The following is a 27,133-nucleotide window of genomic DNA, read 5'->3' on the forward strand; positions in this document are numbered from 1 at the left end:
ATGTGAATAGTAAGAAAGATTTTGTTGAACCTTTTTACTAGATATTAAGGATGTTCACTGATCTTATTTTTTGACTTTTTGTCAGATATTCCGAATCCTCTGGTTTTATCCATGTAGTGCCATTAAAAATTTTGCCCACTAACTCATGCTTTTCTTTTCATAATTTTATTACATATAGTTGCAAATCTTATAAAATCTACAGTTATTTTCCAGTTTTTGAAAGAAAAAAGGGGCCAATGCTAATTATAGAAAAAATCTAGAAAGAATGATTACCTGCCAAATTTTCAATGACTTCTATCTCAAAAACAAGGGCACATACCTTTCATTTGTTCCTGCTATTTTAGTTCAGTTATTTATATACTATCAATTCAGTGGCGGATCCAGAAATTTTCATAAGTGGGGGCCCACTGACTGCCTAAGAGGGGGCCCGCTCCAGTCATGCTTCAGTGATTCCCTATGTAATCAACCAAATTTTTCCCAAAAAAGGGGGGGACCGGGCCCCTTGCCCCCCCCCCCCCCCCCCCCCCCCCCCCCCTAAATCCGCCTCTGCACTTTATAACAGTCTTACAAATAGCTTGTTATTTTGAAATAGAGCAGCGAATATCCTTAAGTGGAAATAAAAAATACAGACATGTAAGAACATTGAAGCAATCTTTTGTATTAAAAGTATTAGCCTCATATTATTAAACATTGAAAAAAAATCCATGCATGCTCAGTATTATAAAGATTCAAAATATCATCAAAAAGATAAGAGACTACCCCGGTGAGAACATCTGGTAAAAAACTTACCGGTACTCAGTACAACTCGGCATTAAAATGCTCCAGATAAAATATCAAATGATTCCCTAATATAGAAGCTGAATACTGGTAGTATGTAAAGAAATGCCTAGTGGGTATACATGTAAATAACATTTAAAAATATCTTCAAACAGAAAGTGTCTGCCTAGCAGGTCCAAAAATTCATTTATACTGTAAAACTCAATGATTTTATTGTCTCGACTAGATATCATGTTGTTCTTCAATAGACCTTATTGCCATTTACTCAAATCCAGATAAGTTCTGAAAATTTTTTCGTGAAGTAACAATTTAAACCAGTTGAAGCTTACTGGGGCCCTGTTTAAACAATGTAATGTGCATACAACTTTTCGAAGACATGTTTAAATCATAGTATTTGATTTTTGATTTATGGTGTTTTAATGCCACTTTTAAGCACCGCTTTTGGGCTATTTCGAGGCGGCCAGTTTTTATTGGTGGAGGAAGCCAGAGTGCCCGCAGAAAACCACCGACCTTCGATAGGAAAACTGACAATCCTAGTCAATTAAGATTGGAGTCGAGTGGAGCGTGGTTCGAAATTCACAACCTCAGTGTTGACTGGCTAGTGATTACAGTAGTAACTACTTAGACCACTCGGCCACCGAGGCCCCTAAATCATAGTAAAAACTTCAAACCTTTTCAATGAATTTAATTTGTCTTTGTTCTTAAAATATCCAAATTTTAAAATGTGAAATTTCCTCAGTATATAACTGATGACGTTTGCCTTGCAACGTGTGACCCAAACAGGAAGTTGTTTAAGTAACAGTTTTTTCCAGATTGGACAAGATAACGATAATGCTTATGCAGATGCTGAGGACTATGTAACTAAAAATGCTGAACAGATAAAGTTAATGCAATGTACCACCCACTCTGGGGGGTATAATAAAAATTGACAATTTACCCTTTCTAAGAACATTGGGAAATCTAAAATGATAGATTTAAAACACACAAAGCAACTCTTGATGCTTGTATATCCATGTAGAAAGGGACATGGGGGTCTAGATCGGAGTCTCATTTTTTTCCCTTTTAACTTTTTAGGCCATTTTTCTCTTTTCTTTATTTTTGGCCAATTATTCCCTATTCTTTATATTTTAGCACCACATTTTTCTCTATTCTTTTTTTATTTCGGCCTATTGTTCTCTATTCTTAATCCCCCCTTTAATCTGTACTTTTTGCCCATTTTTCTCTATTCTGTAATCCCCATCCAGATCCCGATGCATTAATTGTTGTAACTCAATAACAGAAGGCTTCTTTTGTCAAGAAAACGATGAGTTACAATCCAATAATGATTTCCTCACAAATTATTTAAAAAAAAAAAAAAAAAAATTGACACATATGTATGATGTGAGATAGAATCGTTTGTGTCTTGATGGTTGTAAATGAGCACCAAATCTATTAATATATATAAGTTAGATCCTTGTTAACATTTGTTCTTCAGGATCATTAGAACCCCTTCTATCTAGCTTTGGCAAGCCTTTTTTGACTCGAAAAATGAAATTCCTCCACTTCCGGTTCCTATCGCAACTGGTTTCCTTTGGCCAAAAAACTTGATTTATTTTCTTATCCTGGGAACCAGAGAGAATAATATGAGTAACTTCTCTCCCTTTAAACGTTGACAGACATCTTTCTTCTAAGTCTCCTACTTCTCCAACAATAATGACACAGGCACACTCCTGACACATAGTATCAAGTAGGGTTGCCAATACTAAAAGAAAAGATACAAATGAATATATTCATTAACTTTAGTTGATACATAATACACCAATTCACTTAGACAAGGGAACAATTGTATATTTTTTTACTTGACCATATGGTTCTAATCTGGCCAAAATTCTACAAATTTTAAATAGAAATATTTGGATTACATTGTATAAAAATTAATACAAAAATGTTTTTTTTAGGTACCTGACATTATTAATCACAACATTGGGACCCCTTAATTAAGCTTAATTTGTGTTATACAGGGGAATTCATTATTCATGGGATCCAAATGTTCATGGGAACAGATAAACCAAGAATTCAAATGTTCAACAAAGAACATATTTTTCATAGGCATTGTATGCAGACTTTTGTTAAACCACAAAATCACTTCTAATGCAACATCATTTGTAATGTTCATTTTGATTGGATAACGTCACCAATTTTCATGGCATCAATTCACAATGCACAAACGTACGCACAAGCACAGACGACGTATGACAGATTTTAAATGTATGATTTGACGTTGTTTTCTGTCAGTTTCATTAGAATGGAGATAACAATATTGTATTTTAAGCTCCGACGGCATCAATTGGTGATTTGATGGTTGCAAATACCCGTTTACTGGCTTCACTAATGCGTAGCCAGTAAACTTAATTTTCGACTACCAAATCACCAATTGATGTCGTCAGAGCTTAAAATACAATAAAGTTATCTCTTAAATATAAAAAATACAACAATTATTCCTTAATTAACAAACATTGGAATGAATTAGTAGATTTTTGTACAAATTTAGTTTTTTCTTCTGTTACAAATTTAAGGGAAGAAACTGACCAGATATACAGTTGTCATTTTGAAATTTTTTCCGTAAATGCCAATTTGCTTACAATTACAATTCTACTCATTATTTGCTCTTCTCCTTGTCAATCATAGTACTCTATCCAACTATACTAGTCAAATGTTGTTTCTAAAGATTGTCATGGGCATCTGAAGTTTACAAAAGCAGGCTACAAATATTACTTGGTTATAATTACCAACATCCTGTTTTTATTTTTAGAAATTAAATAGACAGTACATGCAGTACTGAATATGCTAAATAAGGTTTTATTTTTCATTTTCGTTTGAATTATTTTACATTTGTCATTTTGGGGCCTTTTATAGCTGACTATGAGGTATGAGTTTTGTTCATTGTTGAAGGCCATACAGTGACCCATGGTTGTTAACCTTTACATCATTAGTTCTCCTGTGGAGAGTTTTTTTTTTTTTTTTTTTCATATTCATACTTACAATAACCAGCTTGTTGATCAGCAGAATCAGGCCCAGGAGGATATTCTCTGAGATTATACCCGTGTAGTCCTGATTTTAATCTTTGCACCTTGTCATATACTTCTGCATCTTCATTGTATAGTATAAGACCATGGAATGACTTATCACCTGCCAATACATAAATACTTACTATTATAGCTAAAATATATGACTGTGTATCAAGTACATATAATTTTAGTTTTCTTGTTTTGATAGCTATCAAGTACATACAATTTTAGTTTTCTTGTTTTGATAGCTAAGCCATGAATTCATTATCAACTAATGTTAATATAGAAATAACTCAAATCTTTTTTTTTATGTAATTCTAATTACAATTTGTAGAACATATTTCAAATATAAATTCATGGAGATATTTAGTATTCAATAATTCAATAACAATAATATTAATAAAGGATTTATTTAATGGGGAATTATGCTACTGTCTATACACATACTCATGCAAAGTGGCATGAAAACAATTTCTACTGGACCTTACCTTGATGGTAGTCATATGTCATATCTTATGTCCCCAAGGGTGACTGGGGAATAGAAAGATTGTCACTTTTGGTCTTCTTCCCACCAGCATAAAAACCTTGCTTAGGTTGGGCTTATGTTTAGTTGTGTAGGATGTATAAATAGGCAGTCGTCCAATCAAGTTAGGGATGTTATATCCAATGCCTTGTGTAGAGAGTTTTTATCATGCTCTCTGCATGTTTATAATCCTTGCAACAACTGTTTAAGGGGCCGTAGGGAGCAATAGGGGGCCCATTGCAAGACCTAATTTCTGTCCTTATCCAATAAACCCAAATTTACCACGTTTCATCAGTGTCAAGCCCTATTTCAGGACATATATATATACCTTTCATATTTATTGATAATTTGTTTTTGTCCTGAACATGCATTAAATATTTGCCACTGGACTATAAACAAACAAGAATCAATAAATCAATAAATAAATAAATAAATAAACCAATCAATCAATCAACCAATCAATTAATCAATCAATCAATCAACCAATCAATTAATCAACCACTAAACCAATCAATCAATCAACCAATCAATCATAACTGGGAATTATTTTGAAAGATGAGTTTTGATGTCAGATCTTTGATTGTTTTTGTTAAATTCATTCACAACTTTAATAGAATCAGGTTAGGGCTATTCCATTGAATGTATGTGGGAGGGTAGGAAGGGACTTTCAAAATATCCCAACCAAGAACCATTTTTTAGATAATTTTGCATAATGGTATTAGACGCATACTGAAAAAAGACCCATGACCCACATTCAATAATCAAACTTCCCTTCCTACCCTCCCACATACATTTTAATGGAATAGCCCTTAATTAAAGCTTGACATATTGTATAGACGCCTGTTTATTGTTAAATTACAATATATTCTGCTGTCGAGATGTCATTTGGTTATATGTCAACTTTTGGTTGGAAAACTGACAATCCTAGTCAATTTAGATTTGAGTTGAGCGCAACTGCCACATGAGGGATTCAAACTCACAACCTCAGTGTTGACAGGCTAGCGATACAGTAGTTTGACTACTTAGACCACTCAGCACCCTATGCCCCAAATATTTGGCTTTGAGCGTTCCTGATGAAAGTAAATCCAGACAAGTGCTTCGAACGCATGAAATTTATACAATGTTGTTATCATTTTATACAGCACTGGGTTGATACCTCTGCTGGTTTGACTATCAGTCCTAGAGAGTATCATCAGCTCAGTAGTCAGTACTTTGGCACTGACATGAATTATAACAAACCTTTCTTAAATTGTCTGTTTATGTATTTAGAAATTATACAGTAACTAAAATTTCGACTCCCTCAGACAAAGATGACCTTATATGGATATGGCTACTTTTGTATGTCCTTTTAGGTTATATAGCTCTTCAACTGTTCGTTTCCTTGGCTTTCAAATTTTTGCCTTTCAGAGTTCCTGATGAAGGTAAATCCAGAAAAGAACTTCGTATGCATGAAATTTATAATGTGCTGTTTTCATTTTTTGACATGCAAAGATGCAAAACAAGTTCATACCTCTCTCTGGTAAGTTATGACGATAAAAGATCCAGTAAGTAATTGGTGGATGACAAAGGTAGATAATTCCAGCTAAAATGATAGACACAATAACAAATGACGCTAAGACGGGCAGCAGTATCTTTACATCAACTTTTTTATCTTCTATGGTGGGTGAATCTGAAAGAACATGCACAGTCATTGATAAACAGTTAACTCACTGTAGAAAAAAATGTTTTTAAGATTGACTGAAAAAAGCAGTTTTCCCTTAAGAATTCACTGGGTGCAGAATTTTCTCTCTGTGTTGAAGACCCATTGGTGGCCTTTTGCTGTTTTCTACTCTTTGGTCCTGTTGTTGTCTCTTTGACACATTCCCCATTTCCATTCTCCATTTTATTGTTAAAATTGAAAGCAATGGTATTGTTCTCATAACTGATTCAAAGAGTTCTTTCACTTAGGAGATTTAACTTGTGTTGAGAGCATTTTGCCAGACTTATTTTTACATCATCTGATATCCTTTTTTTATATATACAGTTAGAACTGACTACTTGCTTGAAAATTGTAGACTGTACCCTGCTAGTACACAGTACCTTTTTCAAGTAGCCATGCAGTTAGTATAGGTAACATTCCATTTACGTCGAACATTCGACATTCTACTTTGATACCAAGGTCTCCTTTTCTGACACTCATCAAGGTTAAATTCATGCTAACTATAACACGTCCATTTTCAATTCTGAAAAATATTCATAACAAGCATGACGAAAAAAACTGTTGAAAACTGATTATTTAAGTGAATTTTCTATGTCTAAAGACCATAACTAGGCACAAAATTATCAGACTGGAACAAAATTCCAACTTGATCTGTAACTTGTCATGATAAAACTATATACTAATTATCAAATCAACATCTTCAAGAATGACAAACAAACCTACCACTAAATTCTTCAAACAATTTACCAAAGAAAAGGAAAAAAATCCAAAATGTCATTTTGTCTTATAAAAGGCTTTTAAAAAATGAGTTATTTCCCTTTGAACAGAAAACTACTTATTAATAAGTATTTCATCAAAAATTTAATTCTAGGGAAAGGGCTTTAACTGAACAAAGAGAAAAGCTAAAATCGTGAAAATTGAACTTGACCTTTAACTTGTCATGATAAATCAATAAACCAAATATCAAATCAATATCTTCAAGCACGAAGAAATAACGTCTGGAAAACTGATTTGCCAGACTGATAGATGGACAGACAGACAGACAGACGGAGTGCAAACCTAAAGTCCCCTTCGACTTCATCGGTAGGGGACTAAAAATCATTGAATTAAACACTAGTCTGTATATAGACATCTTTCTATTCTTGAAGATTATATTTTTACCTCTAAAGAGTTCGGGGGCCTTGGTGGTTGAGTGGTCTAAGTAGTTCATCTACAGTAATTCATTGTCTGCTCGGGGCAGGAGTGTTTGACTCCTACAGTACTTGCAACCTTAGGCGTTACTGTTTGACGTGAACTTGACTGATCGGTGAATGATCGGTGACGGATGTTTGACTGATCGATGACTGATCGGTGATCGATGACCCATAGAATCCGTCAGATACGTCAAATAGGCTATGTGAGAGTTACTGTGACAACGGCCAGCGATTGATCAGTAAATTAATTGTATGCACGGATCGGACGGATACATATATAATTAAAATTCTTATGTAAAACGAACTCCACAGTATTTACAGTCGATAAACGCGGACCTCTATGAAGACACCTTTACTCGTTAATTATGTACCACTAAAAAGCGATAAAATGTTATCATTTAAAATAAGTACTCTATTTGTTGTCGTTAGATGATGAAAATAACTAGAGGCTCTCAAGAGCCTGTGTCGCTCACCTGATTCTACTTTGGTTTTGGAAATCATGTAAAAATAGATTAAAATCATAACAGATACCCTAATAATGAGTGAGGCCAAATTTGGTTTAATATTGGTCCTGTAATTTAATAAAAAATCCTGGTGGCCATCTTGAACAGTAAATCGGCAACAAAGTAGCAACACTTAATCAGCACCTCATAAGAAACATTTATGCCATGTTTTGGTTTCATTCCATTCAGTGCACCTCTAGAAGAAGCATTTGTATGTATTTCCCATAGGGTCTTATGTTAAAGGAAGTCCCCCTATTGGCGGCCATCATGGATGAAGGATCAGCTTCAAAGTAACAAAACTTAGTCAGCACCTCATAAGGAACATTCATGCCATGTTTGGTTTCAATACATTCAGTATGTGGTTCTCTAAAAGAAGACATTTGTATGTATCATCCATAGGGTCCTTTGTTAAACATTGTCCCCATCTGGCAGCCATCATGGATGAAGGATCAGCTTCAAAGTAACAACACTTGGTCAGCACCTCAAAAGGAACATGCATGCCATGTTTGGTTTCATTCCATTCAATGGTTCTCTAAAAGAAAACATTTGTACGTATTTCTCATAGGGTCCTATGTTAAACTAAGTCCTCCGCTGGCGGCCATCTTAGATTATGGATCGGCTTCATAGTAACAACACTTGGTCAGCACCTCATAAGGAACATTCATGCCATGTTTGGTTTCATTGCATTCAGTGGTTCTCTAATAGAAGACATTTGTATGTATTTCCCATAGGGTCCTATGTTAAACTAAGTCCCCCGCTGGCTGCCATCTTGGATGATGGATCATCTTCAAAGTAACAACACTTGGTCAGCACCTCATAAGGAACATTCATGCCATGTTTGGTTTCATTGCATTCAGTGGTTCTCTAAAAGAAGACATTTGTATGTATTTCCTATAGGGTCCTATGTTAAACTAAGTCCCCCGCTGGCTGCCATCTTGAATGATGGATCAGCTTCAAAGTAACAACACTTGGTCAGCACCTCATAAGGAACATTCATGCCATGTTTGGTTTCATTGCATTCAGTGGTTCTCTAAAAGAAGACATTTGTATGTATTTCCCATAGGGTCCTATGTTAAACTAAGTCCCTCTCTGGCGGCCATCTTGGATGATGGATCGGCTTCAAAGTAACAATACTTAGTCAAGACCTCATAAGGAACATTCATGCCATGTTTGGTTTCATTGCATTCAGTGGTTCTCTAAAAGAAGACATTTGTATGTATTTCCCATAGGGTCCCATGTTAAACTAAGTCCCCCGCTGGCATCCATCTTGGATTATGGATCGGCTTCAAAGTAACAACACTCGGTCAGCACCTCATAAAGAACATTCATGCCATGTTTGGTTTCATTCCATTCAGTGGTTCTCTAAAAGAAGACATTTGTATGTATTTCCCATAGGGTGGTATGTTAAACTAAGTCCCCTGCTGGCAGCCATCTTGGATTATGGATCGGCTTCAAAGTAACAACACTCGGTCAGCACCTCATAAGAAACATTCATGCAATGTTTGGTTTCATTCCATTCAGTGGTTCTCTAAAAGAAGACATTTGTATGTATTTCCCATAGGGTCCTATGTTAAACTAAGTCCCCCGCTGGCGGCCATCTTGGATTATGGATCGGCTTCAAAGTAACAACACTCAGTCAGCACCTCATAAGGAACATTCATACCATGTTTGGTTTAATTCCATTCAGTGGTTCTCTAAAAGAAGACATTTGTATGTATTTCCCATAGGGTCCTATGTTAAACTAAGTCCCCCGCTGGCGGCCATCTTGGATTATGGATCGGCTTCAAAGTAACAACACTCAGTCAGCACCTCATAAGGAACATTCATACCATGTTTGGTTTCATTCCGTTCAGTGGTTCTATAAAAGAAGACATTTGTATGTATTTCCCATAGGGTCCTATGTTAAACTAAGTCCCTCACTGGCGGCCATTTTGGATGATGGAACAGCTACAAAGTAACAACACTTGGTCAGCACCTTGTAAGGAACATTCATGCTATGTTTTGTTACATTCCATTCAGTGGTTCTCTAAAAGAAGTCATTTGTATGCATTTCCCATAGGGTCCTATGTTAAACTAAGTCCCCTGCTGGCGGCCATCTTGGATGATGGATCGGCTACAAAGTAACAACACTTGGTCAGCACCTCCTAATGAACATTCATGCTATGTTTTGTTTCATTCCATTCAGTGGTTCTCTAAAAGAAGTCATTTGTATGCATTTCCCATAGGGTCCTATGTTAAACTAAGTCCCTCACTGGCGGCCATTTTGGATGATGGAACAGCTACAAAGTAACAACACTTGGTCAGCACCTTGTAAGGAACATTCATGCTATGTTTTGTTTCATTCCATTCAGTGGTTCTCTAAAAGAAGTCATTTGTATGCATTTCCCATAGGGGCCTATGTTAAACTAAGTCCTCCGCTGGCGGCCATCTTGGATGATGGATCAGCTACAAAGTAACAACACTTGGTCAGCACCTCCTAATGAACATTCATGCTATGTTTTGTTTCATTCCATTCAGTGGTTCTCTAGAAGAAGTTCAAAATGTAAAAAGTTAACGCCGACGACGGACGACGACGGACGACGCCGGACGACGACGGACGATGGACGACGGACGCCAAGTGATGAGAAAAGCTCACTTGGCCCTTCGGGCCAGGTGAGCTAAAAATAGTATAACAGTAAAGATACATACAGCTTTGTTTGGATTAATTAATTTAGAGTGTTGTTTAATTTTTGTTCTAGATTACCAATATTTCTTCTTCTTATAACATATAATGCAATGTTATTTCTGATTAGTTATTTAAAAGGCCTCAAGAAAAGTTTCTTTGATAGGATTTAAAAAAAATAAGTATTAAAATATTTAAACTTTAATTTGTGTTGATTAAAGATGCAATCATTTCATTATTTTGTTCTTTTTTGTACATCAGGAATGGTCGTTTTTCATAAAATATGTTGAATTTCTGGAAAAAGATACTAAATCTTGGTTCGAGTTCTTAAAAATGCAAATATTTCTTCTTTTATATCAGAAATAATGCACGTCAATTGCAATCAGTCATAATTAATGCATTCAGATAATTAATTTTGTGTAAGATATGAATAATTTAAGGATAAATATACATACACTTTTGTTTTTATTAAATAAGAATTCAATAATTTCTCTTTTTTAATGGAAATTATTGGAATGCCTATGGTTTTTTGTACTTTTTATGGTTCAGGATTGGTTGTTTTTTATAAAAATCAAAATAATATCTGAGAAAATATACTAAAATGTTGTTCACATTGTTTAAAATTACCAATTAAAAAATAATGCAGTATTATTTGTAACTAGTTATTTCAAAGTTCTCCAATAAGATTTTTTTTGTAAGAATTTTGATAATGTAAGGAGAATAATACTTAAACTTTTGTTTGGTGTTGAATACGAATGCAATAATTTCTTTATTTTGACAGAAATTATGAACCGTCATTTGATTTAGGTACTTTTTGTACATCAGGATTGGTTGTTTTTCATAAAATATGCTGAATTTCAGGGAAAAGATACTAAATTTTTGTTCGCATTGCTTAAAAATGCAAATATTTCTTCTTTTATATTAGAAATAATGCAACTTCAATTGCAATCAGTCATAGTTAATGCATTCAGATAAGTACTTTTGTATAAGATATTAATAATTTAAGGATAAGTATACATAAACTTTTGTTTTTGTCAAATAATAATTCAATAATTTCTCTATTTTAATGGAAATTATTGACCACCTATAGCTTTTTGTACTTTTTATGGTTCAGGATTGGTTGTTTTTTATCAAATCAAAATAATATCTGAGAAAATATACTTAAATGTTGTTTCGTTGATTAAAATTACCAATTTTTCTTTTCTTCTTTTGATAAAAAAATATGCAATGTTATTTATAACTAGTTATTTTAAAGTCCTCCAATAAGATTTAGTTTTTTTGTGAGAATTTTGATAATGTAAGGAGAATAATACTTAAACTTTTGTTTTGTGTTGAATACGAATGCAATAATTTCTTTATTTTGACAGAAATTATGAACCCTCATTTGATTTAGGTACTTTTTGTACATCAGGATTGGTTGTTTTTCATAAAATATGCTGAATTTCAAGGAAAAGATACTAAATTTTTGTTCGCATTGCTTAAAAATGCAAATATTTCTTCTTTGATATCAGAAAAAATGCAACGTCAATTGCAATCAGTCATTATAAATGCCTCTAGATAAGTAATTTTGTATAAAATGTGAATAATTGAAGGATAAATATGCATAAACTTTTGTTTTTGTTTGATAAGAAAGCAATAATTTCTTCATTTTGATAGAAATTATGAACCGGCATTTGATTTTGGTTCTTCTTGTACATCAGGATTGTTTTTTTTTCATAAAGTATGCTGAATTGCAGGAAAAAGATATTAAATTTGTGTTCGCGTTGCTTAAAAATGCAAATATTTCTTCTTTGATATCAGAAATAATACAACGTCAATTGCAATCAGTCATAAGTAATGCACTCAGATAAGTACTTTTATCTAAGATATGAATAATTTAAGGATAATTATACATAAACTTTTGTTTTTTTTAAATAAGAATTCCAGAATTTCTCTTTTTTAATGGAAATTATTGAACGCCTATGGCTTTTTGTACTTTTTATGGTTCAGGATGTGTTGTATTTCATAAAATATGTTGAATTTAAGGGAAAAGATTCGAAATTTTTGTTTGTGTTGCTTAAAAATGCAAATATTTCTTCTTTGATATCAGAAAAAATGCAATGTCAATTGCAATCAGTCATTATAAATGCCTTTAGATAAGTAATTTTGTATAAAATGTGAATAATTGAAGGATAAATATGCATAAACTTTTGTTTTTGTTAGATAAGAAAGCAATAATTTCTTAATTTTGATAGAAATTATGAACCATCATTTGATTTTGGTTCTTTTTGTACATCAGGATTGGTTGTTTTTCATAAAATATTCTGAATTTCAGGGAAAAGATACGAAATTTTTGTTTGTGTTGCTTGAAAATGTAAATATTTCTTCTTTTGTATCAGAAATAATTCAACATCAATTGCAATCAGTCATAATTAATGCATTCAGATAAGTACTTTTGTATAAGATATGAATAATTTACTGATAAAAATGATAAATATACATAAACTTTTGTTTTTGTTTGATAAAAATTCAAAATTCCTCTATTTCAATTTAAATTATTGACTGCCTATGGCTTTTTGTACTTTTTATGGTTTAGGATTGGTTGTTTTTTATAAAATCAAAATAATATCTGAGAAAATATACTAAAATGTTGTTCGCATTGATTAAAATTACCAATTTTTCTTCTTTTGATAAAAAATAATGCAATGTTATTTGTAACTTGTTATTTCAAAGTCCTCCAATAAGATTTTTTTTGTAAGAATTTTGATAATGTAAGGAGAATAATACTTAAACTTTTGTTTGGTGTTGAATACGAATGCAATAATTTCTTTATTTTGACAGAAATTATGAACCGTCATTTGATTTAGGTACTTTTTGTACATCAGGATTGGTTGTTTTTCATAAAATATGCTGAATTTCAAGGAAAAGATACTAAATTTTTGTTCGCATTGCTTAAAAATGCAAATATTTCTTCTTTTATATTAGAAATAATGCAACTTCAATTGCAATCAGTCATAGTTAATGCATTCAGATAAGTACTTTTGTATAAGATATTAATAATTTAAGGATAAGTATACATAAACTTTTGTTTTTGTCAAATAATAATTCAATAATTTCTCTATTTTAATGGAAATTATTGACCACCTATAGCTTTTTGTACTTTTTATGGTTCAGGATTGGTTGTTTTTTATCAAATCAAAATAATATCTGAGAAAATATACTTAAATGTTGTTTCGTTGATTAAAATTACCAATTTTTCTTTTCTTCTTTTGATAAAAAAATATGCAATGTTATTTATAACTAGTTATTTTAAAGTCCTCCAATAAGATTTAGTTTTTTTGTGAGAATTTTGATAATGTAAGGAGAATAATACTTAAACTTTTGTTTGGTGTTGAATACGAATGCAATAATTTCTTTATTTTGACAGAAATTATGAACCGTCATTTGATTTAGGTACTTTTTGTACATCAGGATTGGTTGTTTTTCATAAAATATGCTGAATTTCAAGTAAAAGATACTAAATTTTTGTTCGCATTGCTTAAAAATGCAAATATTTCTTCTTTGATATCAGAAAAAATGCAACGTCAATTGCAATCAGTCATTATAAATGCCTTTAGATAAGTAATTTTGTATAAAATGTGAATAATTGAAGGATAAATATGCATAAACTTTTGTTTTTGTTAGATAAGAAAGCAATAATTTCTTAATTTTGATAGAAATTATGAACTACATTTGATTTTGGTTCTTTTTGTACATCAGGATTGGTTGTTTTTCATAATATATTCTGAATTTCAGGGAAAAGATACGAAATTTTTGTTTGTGTTGCTTGAAAATGTAAATATGTCTTCTTTTGTATCAGAAATAATTCAACATCAATCGCAATCAGTCATAATTAATGCATTCAGATAAGTACTTTTGTATAAGATATGAATAATTTACTGATAAAAATGATAAATATACATAAACTTTTGTTTTTGTTTGATAAAAATTCAAAATTCCTCTATTTCAATTTAAATTATTGACTGCCTATGGCTTTTTGTACTTTTTATGGTTTAGGATTGGTTGTTTTTTATAAAATCAAAATAATATCTGAGAAAATATACTAAAATGTTGTTCGCATTGATTAAAATTACCAATTTTTCTTCTTTTGATAAAAAATAATGCAATGTTATTTGTAACTTGTTATTTCAAAGTCCTCCAATAAGATTTTTTTTGTAAGAATTTTGATAATGTAAGGAGAATAATACTTAAACTTTTGTTTTGTGTTGTATACGAATGCAATAATTTCTTTATATTGATAAGAATTATGAACCGTCATTTGATGTCGGTACATTTTGTACATCAGGATTGGTTGTTTTTCATAAAATATGCTGAATTTCAGGGAAAAGATACTAAAGTTTTGTTCGCATTGCTTAAATATGCAAATATTTCTTCTTTTATATCAGAAATAATGCAACTTCAATTGCAATCAGTCATTATAAATGCCTTTAGATAACTAATTTTGTATAACATGTGAACCATTGAAGGATAAATATGCATAAACTTTTGTTTTTGTTTGATAAGAATGCAATAATTTCTTCATTTTGATAGAAATTATGAACTGGCATTTGATTTTGGTTCTTCTTGTACATCAGGATTGTTTTTTTTTCATAAAGTATGCTGAATTGCAGGGAAAAGATATTAAATTTGTGTTCGCGTTGCTTAAAAATGCAAATATTTCTTCTTTGATATCAGAAATAATACAACGTCAATTGCAATCAGTCATAAGTAATGCACTCAGATAAGTACTTTTATCTAAGATATGAATAATTTAAGGATAATTATACATAAACTTTTGTTTTTTTTAAATAAGAATTCCAGAATTTCTCTTTTTTAATGGAAATTATTGAACGCCTATGGCTTTTTGTACTTTTTATGGTTCAGGATGTGTTGTATTTCATAAAATATGTTGAATTTAAGGGAAAAGATTCTAAATGTAATGTTCGCATTGCTTAAAAATACAAATATTTCTTCTTTTATATCAGAAATAATGCAACGTCAATTGCTATCAGTCATTATAAATGCCTTTATATAATTTTTTTTTAATAAAATGTGAATAAATGTTGGATAAATATGCATTAACTTTTGTATTTGTTGAACAAGAATGCAATAATTTCTTTATTTGAATGGAAATTATTGACTGTCATTAGATGTTTGTACTTTTCATAGTTTAGTATTGGTTGTTTTTCATAAAAGTAAAAGAAGATTATAGAAAATATCCTAAAATGTTGTTCGCATTGGTTAAAATTACCAATTTCTCTTGTTTTGTTAAAAAAATAATGCAATGTTATTTGTAACTAGTTATTTCAAAGGCTTCAAAATTATTTTTTTTATAAGAATTTTAATATTGTAAGTACAATAAGGCTTAAACTTTTGTTGGTGTTCAAAATGAATGCAATAATATCTTCATTTTGAGAGAAATAATGAATCACCATTTGATTTCAGTACTTTTTGTACATCAGGATTGGTTGCATTTCATAAAATATGTTGAATTTAAGGGATCAGATACTAAATTTAATATTCGCATTGCATAAAAATACAAATATTTCTTCTTTTATATCAGAAATAGTGCAATGCAATTGCTATCAGTCATTATAAATGCCCTTAGATAAGTAATTTTTAATAAAAAATGAATAAAGAAGGATAGATATGCATAAACTTTTGTTTTTGTTGACATAGAATGCAATAATTCCTTTATTTGAATGGAAATTATTGACCGTCATTGGATTTTTGTACTTTTTATAGCTTAGGATTGATTATTTTTAATAAGTGTGGAGACTATCAGAAAAAATATACTATAATGTTTCTCTCGTTGTTTAAAATTATCAATATTTTTTATTTTTAAGAGAATTTGCAGCATTATTATTTTTATTTGTGATTTGTGATTTGTTATTTTAATGGCCTCGAGATAATTTTGTTTGAAGAGTTTTAATATTATAAGGATAAAATACTTAAAAATATTTAAAAATAATACATCGAAATTTGGAATAAATGATCATTTCAAGAGCATTTTCGGAAAATAATAAAATCACTGTAAATCGCGATAAACACCGTTTTAGAAATGTCCGGGTTTGAAAAAATATAACCTAAATTAAAACGAAAATGGCCATTCTTTAATAGTAATATTTAAATTAAGTTGTATATGCATATTTCTTTTCTTTTTAAATTCTTAAAACTGTGCTAAATAATTAATAAAAAAAGATGTTGATCATTTGTACTTGAATGTTTCGTATTTTCCATGTCGCCATTTTATTTAAATGAAACGAAACTAAGATTTCGTAATTTGTATTAGTTTATCATGTGACGTAGTAGAGTTCAATCCGTCAGAAAGGTCGATCGGTCCTATCCGTCCGATCCGTCCGATCAGTCAAATACTTTTACTATAAGTCTGACGGATTGGTGACGTGAGTTTGACGCGAACTTGACTGATCGGTGACTGATCGATGACCGCTGATTGATCGCTAAAACAGTAACGCCTAAGGTTGCAAGTACTGTATGTTAAGGATGTACTTAGGTGACGTTTAGGAATTTTTGTCAAATGTTCGGACTCCTTGGTTTTTTTCCTACTATACAGGGTAAAATATTTTGCCCCATAATACCAATTTTCTTTTCATATAAGTGTAACCGGAGAGCATGATTCTACTTGCAAAATCGTATGTCTCCACCAGGACTCGAACCCGGGACCTCTGTGTTACAAGGCAGCGCGTTAACCGACTGAGCTAAAGAAGTACTTCCTTAGCTCAACCGCTTACGGCTGACTAAGTATCTACTAATGAAGGGAAGCAATCCCGTCACACTTCCCCCACCTCAAGAGTCATCATACCATTATGACTCTCACACACATACCCTAGCTAGAAATCCTCTCTAACTACAATGGGTTTTTATTGTTGGGCGCCAATGTAACCGGAGAGCATGATTCTACTTGCAAAATCGTATGTCTCCACCGGGACTCGAACCCGGGACCTCTGTGTTACAAGGCAGCGTGTTAACCGACTGAGCTAAAGAAGTACTTCCTTAGCTCAACCGCTTACGGCTGACTAAGTATCTACTAATGAAGGGAAGCAATCCCGTCACATAAGACTTCAATAGCTAATAAAAGGTCATTTATCAAAATCTAAGCAAATAATACCAATGCAAATATAAGGTAAAAGTCAGAGTCAGCCTTTTCCTGCCAATTTTTTAAAATCAAATATTTCAAAAAGAAGTTCCATAGCCTATCAATAATTTTAGATTATTTTGTTCCTTAACTAATGCTCTTCTGACTTATAATATCAATTTCAAATTCTAGATTTTTTTAATTTCACCTAAGTACATCCTTAAATGAGGAAGATTGTCACTTTTTCTGCCAAAGGTCATAGTTTTCTCCAGGTACTCTGGCTTCATCTGCCAATAACAACTGACTGTCAAGATATAGCAAAGAGTGCTGGCTGTGGCATTAAACACAAACAATCAGTTAATCAATCTAAAGAGTTTGAGGTTCAATATTTGGGTCACTCTACAAATTATGGAATACCACAGTATTTGTTTACCGTGGATTCATTCATTTTCATGGGTACCAATTTTTGTGGATTGAGGAAAACTTACCTTTTCATGGATATTTGCTTTCATGGTTTTGCATATCTCTGCATACAAGAGGGTAGGAATGCCCTTTACCGTCAGGCGTCAGACGGTCATTTTCGGCTACCGTTAGCATCAAATTGGTTAAAATTTTACAGAGATTCGTCAAAATATCCTTATCGTGATTCGTCAGAGGTCTCAAATAATTATCATTACCCTTATTTTTGGAAAAAATTTAACATGATTCGTCAAAATCAGTTGATTTTTTTTAACGTCTGAAAGAAAGTACATTTTATCGTCATGCACCAAAAATTACCGTTAACGTCATTTGGCAAGATTTTTTACCGTTATTCGTCATGAAGGTAACCCCATTACGACCCTCATACAAAGTCTATAGAAAATTTGTAATTGGTTGAACATTTGAATTCATGGTTCACATGTACCCACAAAACCCACGAAAATTGGTATCCAACGAATAATAATGAATCCTCAATATTCAAAGTAGCAGGTATGATAAGAGCCATTACTTTGCCCCTGAAATTACACATGTTAGATGTGCAAAAATAATAGTCAATGTATTCAAGCCTTTCAAAACTATCTTAATTTTATTGATAAAGGAGTATGTTTTACCTGTGTTTTTAAATTGACACCTGACATAATCACAAGCTCAGAACTAATATTATAAACAAATAAAAATACCTTATCTGTTATATTTGTTCCGGACCATATGAGTATTTGGACCATACGCGTATGGTCATGACCATATGCGTATACTCATCTGGTCCGACCATACGCGTATGGTTGGAACATATGAGTATTATACTCATTTGGTTATTAACGGGCCGGACCATACGAGTATTGACCATAAAGGTATTTTTTCAAATAATTATAATTTCCTTTGCATGAACACACAGCTCATTCTCTGAACAAAAAATGGCACTTGTTACTATCTGAATTCCTTTATCTTTTAAATATTGTCTGGATCTTGGTTTATCTGTTATTTTACATTCGCTAGAGTCAATTTAAATTGCCTTTATACTGTTGATATTCTTCCGAAATACCACATACGTTTTGGGCGTGGATTTTTTTCTTAGACTGTTTTCTTTGTGTTTAAATTCTTATTTCAGAACAAAATTTCTTCTTTTTTCTTCTTATTTTCATTTATTTGATGTGTTCTTGCTCCTATTCATACTATCTTATTGGCATTGTAAGATCGTATGAATAGGAGCAAGAACACATGAAGTAATCAATTAAAAACAATTAGCATGATTAGAGAGATTTAAGAAATTATAATTTAATAAAATCTAATTTAAATACCAACATAAATTTAAAAAAAGAAAAGAAAAAGAAGTTAAGCAATTGACGTATTGTTTGAATGTTCATTTAGATATTTCTTGAAGTAATTTTTCAAAGTCGACATATTGCGTTTCATAAGGACAAATCGATAATGACCATATAAAAAATATTTTACTATAATACTTATTTGTAAGTTATATTCACTTTATCAAATTATTCATTTAGCAATGATTACCATATGATTGAATAAGTCAAAAGTTCATTTTTAGAAACTCTTTTATGTGACACCTTTTCAACGTTCATCATGTTAATTACCCGGTCCATACGCATATGGTCTGACCATACGGGTATATACGCGTATGGTCTAAATACTCATATGGTCCGGAACATATTCAAATACTTTTAAAATCAATAAAATTTTAAATCCAGTGATTGCTTGTCATTTGGAAAAAAAAAAAAAAAACAATCTGAAAATGAATCTGAAATCCCTCGTACTTTAGTATTAACGTGAAACTTCCTGTTTTTATTTTATCTTCAAAATCGAAAAAGAAGCTTTGGTAATTCCTGAGAAATATACCGTTTTGAGTCATGAAAATCATTAAAATTTTAAACGGTTGTATTCCTCAAATTGTTTTTTTAACGTTTTTATAAAAATGGTAAGAAAATTCATGAAAGTAAATGCGATGAAACATTCGATACAAGTTCATTGATGCCATGAATCTAGTGCGAATAATTTCAACAGTTTGGAATAAGGTCTCCCAACTTTTAAGTCATTTCAAAATGACCGAAATTATATGAAAACATTTCCCGATCCTTATAATCTTCCCCCTAATTTTTATATTGATTCAACACTCTGAATTTTAAGATTAATAGAACACAAAAATGAACTATACCGAACCTCTTCGACATGTTGCTCTTTTTGCACTCATTCCTCACTTTGCATCTTTCTCCATCTAGGAAACTAACATTCATATAGTCTACAGCCTGGGTTTTGTTAGGCCTCCCAGTATCTGCATTACAACTAAATGTTACATTGGTACCAATGGATGCAGTCTGATTGTCAAAGGGAAGTTGCTTTATTTCTGGTTCTTTTTCTACAAGAAGCAAACATAAAATGATTTTAATGTAAGAACACCACAAAAATAATTTAATCTGATGCATGATAACATTACTTTTTAAGTTACTAGTACTAAGTTTAGCATTTCTTAAAGCTATTTTGGTAATCGTGATTAATCATGGTTAATGACTGGAATGCTTAACTGATTAATCATGGTTAATGACTGGAATGCTGAACTAAAAAGTAATTGGAGAGTGTTTTTATCAATGGTATTGTAATGAGGAAAATTTGGAGATGCAGATAGGCAATGAAAATGCTGTTCATAAACATTACGTTTTGTTGTGTTTATTGGAATTTTGTGCCTTATGTAAATTAAGTATATACAGTTATTCATTGTTATATGAATTTCAAATGTTTTTTCTGGTTTTTGCCAGTTTTTAAGTTGCCATCTTATAGAATAGATGTATACCCCAAATCGGTTAATACTATTCATATTTCTATTGTTACAATGAACTTTGACTATGTCATGTATGTGCATGTATGCTGGAAGCAAGAAGATCCTTACTGAAATGGAACAATCAAGATGATCAATTCCATGCAAACACTCAATCTTTCACATTTTCCAAACTCATAAAATAAGCATTAAAGCTAAGATGTTCCTAAAACACACTCTACTGGAGTAGATTGCAATCAACCAGGGGTCTCAACATGGGAGTTTGGGTACAGAAGTGAAGCTGGTATTTAAAAAAACATCCCCCATTCATATGTTGAAGTCTTATAAAAATCAGGACCCATCAGCAATAATATAACAAAGGGATTCAGATCCCTTTGAACACTTGCAGTTTAAATTTATTAAAGAAATTCTAGGAATACATTGCAAAGCATCAAATGCTGCATGTTTAGCCGAGCTGAATAGATTGCCTTTATATACCAGAATAGAATCTTCATCAATAAAGTATTGGCTCCATATCCTAGAGTCAAATAATGCTCTTGCCCTAAAAATATACAAAGCAACTGAAAAAAACAACTCTTGGATAATAAATATTAAAAATCTTATTTCAAAACTTGGATTTCATTTTATTAATCTAAATCCTTTTGATATTAAAATTTTTTTAAAACACATTCAAGAGAGAATCAAAGATACAGCCTTTCAAAAGCAAGAGACTGACACCAATCAAAATAAAAAGTAAAATTTTTTAATATACTATATAAACCAAATAAAAGACCCTCATATGTTGATCAATGCAAATCCAAATGTGATAGATCAACATTGTGTAAATTAAGGATAAGTACTCATACTTTATCTATCGAAAGAGGGCGATATTTAAAAATACCAAAGCAGAGTAGGATATGTCTTTGCTTCAACAATGGAGACATTGAAGATGAACTGCATTTTCTTCTAAAATGTTCATCCTATAATATATGTGAGAGATAACCTCATTAAAAAATTAAATAATGTTCTATTGAACAACAAATTACATTCTTTATCATATAATGGTTTAGAATAAAAAATAAAGATGGTTTACTGTACGATACCTATATGTGTAACAAAAACATGTTTACTAATAATATTGAATGCTGGTATTCATCCATACATTACATTTTTAAGAAGCTGAATATTCATAATTTGGAGGTAAAGCTTAACTTTTTTATCAAGTCATTTAAGCAAAAACTTTGTAATAGTTTTGTAAAAATTTGGAACACAAAAAGAACAGATACAGAGTAGTAAATTAGATACTTATTTCAAACTAAAAACTTGTTTTTCTAAAGAAATGTATCTTAATCTTTAAACAATTTTGAATTGAGAAGTGCCATATGTAAAATCAGAATCAGTGCCCATGATCTCAAAATAGAAATAGACAGGTATAAAACTTTATATATAGAAAGAGACCAAAGCCTTTGTAAGAAATGTACTCTAAATCTGGTTGAAGATGCACAACATTTTATTACTAGTTGTCCAGCATACAAAGATGATAGGGAGATATTTTTCAAGGAGATAAACAGTATTTGTCCTAATTTTTCATATCTCTCAAATGAGGCAAAACTTGTTTGGTTATTTACTAATGAAAATTTGTCTGTACTTAAATATTTAGGGAACTATGTAATTACATGTCTAGATGTTAGATGAAATGTAAATTAATGTAAGTAATAACAATGATAATTGTAATGATTTTATGGTTCTGGTCCTGTTTTTCTGTTACAAATCATCATGATCATGATGTATTGTTTTATGTGTATATGTCATGCTGCCCATCAAGGGCCCTTGATTGGAATTGGAATAATAAATATTCAAAATTTTTTTTAAAAATTCATAAAATATAACTTGCTTATATCATGTATATCAATTCTAAATAGTAATTCCCCAACAGTATTAAAAATTGTTGTGAACTATTTGAATGAATGCTTGATGTAGAGAAACTCATTATTAAAAGATACTTGATTTCTTTTTTTAAATAATTTATATGTTTTTTTATATTTTTATATATTTCTCTCATACTTATCCACTGTCACTCCTTCATTGTACATATGTTATTGTACTTTGTCTGTATTTTGTTGCCATAACCATTTATTTTTCAATGTGTTAGTGCTAATAAAGTTATCTTATCTTATCTTATAATCCCGCCAATAAGTATATTTCACAGCAAAATCATAACCCATTCATATACTTTTCAGTTTTCACATATATATGTTAGACTCAAATCGACATATGGTCTCTAATCAATGTCCGTTCATCAAATCGACATCCAATGTGACTTCAAGTATTTCCAAAACGACGTCCAATCAATCAAAGTCTTCTCTAAACAATGTCAATATCATTTTATAATTCATTCTAAGTAGATCATTATTTATATTATCTGTAGTAATCGTTTTGTTGCATTGTGTAAACCCCTTAAATTTTTGTTTGTTTTCTTATATCTTTATACATAAGGAATCACAATGACTTAATTGACGTATATGAGAAGGAGCAACACAGAATCCCTTCTCAAATAATAAGCTAAATCAAAGGACAAACATCAATAAATGACACCAAGTCAACCACCAACATCATGTTATATGTACAATTTGGAAGCTTGACTGTTTCTCTTACAACTGGAAAACAGTGGTCTGTAGCGCTTCATATATTGTATCAGCCTTTCTTTGGTTTTTCTCGTGGTTTTCTTACATCATATACACTAACTCATTTGTACTCCAGCATCTTCTAAATTAAAAACAGTTAAATAAGCTGATATCCTGAACATTGATTCTGTATCCTTGTCATAGAAATATTAATACAGAATGGTCATCACAACTCTAGCAGATAATCCAAGTTTTAGCTGTGTTATGATCACTGTAACCCCAACTGCTGTTTTGTTCCTTTGCATTGATTAATATTTACTTATAAAATGGCATGTCGGCCCAAAATTTCTTGACATTTGGATGTTTCACACTTATTCCTTTTTTACTTTTTTTTCTCTCTTAAAACATATCCATCTTTAGGAACTGTGTCTTGTCCCATTAATAAGCCATCAATGACCCTTTTAAGAAAGTTGAGACGTCATTATGGTGACTCCGTAATAAAAGGAGGCCTATCAGAGAAGCCAGGAATAAGACATCAATTTGAGAACAAAAATTAAAAAAAAGACGTAATTAGAGTGACATAGAAATGGCCATCAATATGGAATCTTATTTTATTATGACTTCAGATTTGGACGTTGATTTGAGGAACAGATGTCGCTTGGAGACCAGATGTCGAACTGAGTCTTACATACTGGTATATACAATCTATGACAACTTAAATAAAGAATTATTGTATAAAACAGCATATATACAGATATCTAATTGAGAGAAAAATTACTGACCCATTGAAATTTTACCTTAAATTTTATGTCAACAGTAGTTTTGTGAGAGGACAGTTGCCAGACTAAGTTTTAAATTTTGTCAGATCATTAGAACACAGAAACATAGTGATTATATCATTAAAGCATCCGCAAACCTTTTATTGGAGTAATATCTGCTTAACCTTCCAGAGCATCAGAGATTTCCACAAATTTTTGGTGGGGTTTATTTTGCTCAGTCTTTAGTTTTCTATGTTTTGTTGACAATAATGTCTTTTCCTCGATTTTGTATTTCCCCATCATAGCAAAGTTTTGTCAGAGTCTCTATAGGATTTATGAGCTTTGAATATCCACTTGGAACCTTAGCTTCTTCTGTTTCATTTACCTGAATGGTGTTTGAGCATATTTTATTTCACACTTGAATTTAGCATGCTACCAGCTGGAGATCATAGAAGTCTGAAGTGTTTTAAAAAGTATATATGATGATACCTTCAATATAAACATAATAACCATGACCATTTTCACCATCTACACAAATGTAATTTCCAACTGTTGAAATGTGAAACTCTTTCACTGTTAATTTTCTTTTACCATTGTCCAACTCACAATTAACTTGGCAAAAAGAAAATGGGTATAGGTTTGGAGTATATGGAGGATGTTCGCCTTGATGAATAAAATACCACGTTATATTTTGTCCTTGTACTTTTATATTGTTACACAAAATTTCCACTCTGTCTCCTTCTTCTTTCGGAGGCAAAGTTGTGAAATTAATTTGGTAACTTTCTACAAATGAAAAAAAATTAAACATCATTTATAAACTAAGATCATATGTACTGAAAACCTTGAATGAATGTTAGAAGTTCCCTCATTTAACCCCAAGGTTTGACTGAGGCATAGAAATATGGTAATCCCTGAACTTATCCATTCAAGCAGTTAGCTCTGTCCTGCCGTTTTATTTTTCACTCTATTCTTTCCTGCAATTTTTTTTATTAGTTTATTCTGACTTTTTTTACATAAATCATTGTAAATTGTCGTCATACCATTTTTTTTTTTTTTTTGCCAAGTTGCTCATCCTGCCTTTTTTTACTCACAACACCTGTCCTGCCTTTTTTTCAAATTTCATCCTAGCCTCCCCCCCCCCCCCCCCCCCCCTTTCCCCCATAAAAATCAAATGGTAGCTCCCTTAAACCCTTGCCCAAGTGTGGCATCCATTTGGCTGTGTAGGATGTATACATACACACTCACATGCAACAAAATTAGACATTAATTTTAATGCCTCTTTTAGGATGAGCATTAACGTCTCTGCATGTTAAACTTAAAGAGCCCTTGCAAAAATTCTCTACATGGTCTGTTACTATGCTGGCATGTTGAAAGGCAAATTATTTGCCTCTATTCAACATGTATTCATTTTCTATTTACAGTTCAATCCCCCCTTCTTTATCATGGTAGACCTACCTGGCAGAACCTGTCTATTGCATCAACTGGTAATTTGTTTTGAATATGCATGACAATAACAGCAAGAGGTACCCAAGAGCCTAAATGACTCATCTGGTAAAAATATGCATTTCTGATATTTAATTTTTCCTTTATTGCAATCAGTTATGTTTGCTTATTTGTAGATCTTATTTAGTGGCAATTTTGTAGGTCTTGTATTGATGATCATTATTACTGTTACAGTTAATACCTTTCTATTAAAGTTTTTGAGATAGAAAATATCATTTAATGGCAATAAACCCTATAACTAGTGTGATAATTTGGCCATGTTGACTTACTTGTAGATCCTATTTTGCTGATTTTTTGCTTATAAAGTTTCTCTCTGATTTCTACAGTTTTTAACAGAAATGCAATAAGAGTGCACACATTAACTGTCTCACCTGCTTTACTTATCATGATTAGACTATGTTGAAAATCTTTCAATATGTAGGTTTTACTACAATTATCACATAAACTTCACACAGTAGTAAAATCTTTAAAATTATTTTTATTGGTAGTTAACCATCGATTTTGATTTTTAAAAATTAAGACATAACTATATATATATATATATATTGCTACGTATGTACAATTATGAGAACTCATTATCCTACATCCTGTCGATATTGTTTACTTATCATGCTTATATTTTGGCATTGCAAAGGTCATGCATATCTCAGACTGTTTAAGACGTTTTACACTAAATCCATGTGTAATAATTGATACTTAAGTCTGGGAGAACATAATTCATTTATTAGTTGTAATTTGCTTTGAAGTAGCATTTAGGATCTTAGAGTACACTTATTTAAGTGCTTTGTTTCTATTTTTTTATATTAGTTGTTTTTGTGCCTTGACCGATCTCTTTAGTTAAGCCAATCCCTTCTGATTTTTGTAGTTTGGTCATATGTTATACTGTTACACCACTGTCCCAGGTAAGCATGGTAAGGAGAGGGTTGATTGCTCACAAACATGCTTTTAAAACCCCACAACATTTTTAATGTGCCTGTAGTTCAGTGGTTATCGTTGGTTCATGTCAGTCTTTTTGTTTTTCTTAAATTGTTTTGTTATACATGTTATAAATTAGGCTATTGGTTTTCTAGTTAGAATTTGTTCACATTTTTCAAGTCGGTGTCTTTTATAGCTGACTATATGGTATGATTTTTTCTTATTGTTGGAGTCTGTTTGCTTACATCCACTTCATTTTGAACTCAGGTGGATTGTTTTCTCATTGGCAATCATCCCATATATCTCATTTTTATATTATCAATGATCCATGTAAATGAGGTCAAAGTCAGAGGAACATGACAGACAGATATGTACACCTAACAATCATACCATACACCAAATATAACAAGCATTCTGAGAGTATTACATGGCAATACATAGTCCCCTACCGGTTAAAAATTCATTGTACTAAGACAAAATGCTAACTTGATCTGTAACTTGTCATGGTGTAAGCTTTTATATAAAACAAATATCAATTCCATATCTTTAAGCATGACCCAAAAAAGTG

The 27,133-nt window shown here is 31.6% G+C and overlaps 1 protein-coding gene across 1 annotated transcript in view; it reads right to left on the minus strand.

Annotated features, from left to right (window-relative positions):
• Positions 1 to 2,122: 2,122 nt before the first annotated feature.
• Positions 2,123 to 27,133, minus strand: part of LOC127705651 (uncharacterized) — a 57,192-nt gene continuing 32,181 nt past the window's right edge. The window contains exons 3-8 of the mRNA XM_052209977.1: positions 24,637 to 24,930; positions 20,174 to 20,369; positions 6,427 to 6,569; positions 5,858 to 6,016; positions 3,799 to 3,945; positions 2,123 to 2,518 (exon numbers count right to left, since the gene is read on the minus strand). Of these exons, the coding sequence (XP_052065937.1) occupies positions 2,223 to 2,518; positions 3,799 to 3,945; positions 5,858 to 6,016; positions 6,427 to 6,569; positions 20,174 to 20,369; positions 24,637 to 24,930 (1,235 nt within the window). The 3' untranslated portion in view covers positions 2,123 to 2,222. The remainder of the gene's footprint in view (positions 2,519 to 3,798; positions 3,946 to 5,857; positions 6,017 to 6,426; positions 6,570 to 20,173; positions 20,370 to 24,636; positions 24,931 to 27,133) is intronic.

This window comes from Mytilus californianus, unplaced genomic scaffold, assembly GCF_021869535.1.
Source record: "Mytilus californianus isolate M0D057914Y unplaced genomic scaffold, xbMytCali1.0.p SCAF_6, whole genome shotgun sequence".
NCBI classification, from domain to species: domain Eukaryota; kingdom Metazoa; phylum Mollusca; class Bivalvia; order Mytilida; family Mytilidae; genus Mytilus; species Mytilus californianus.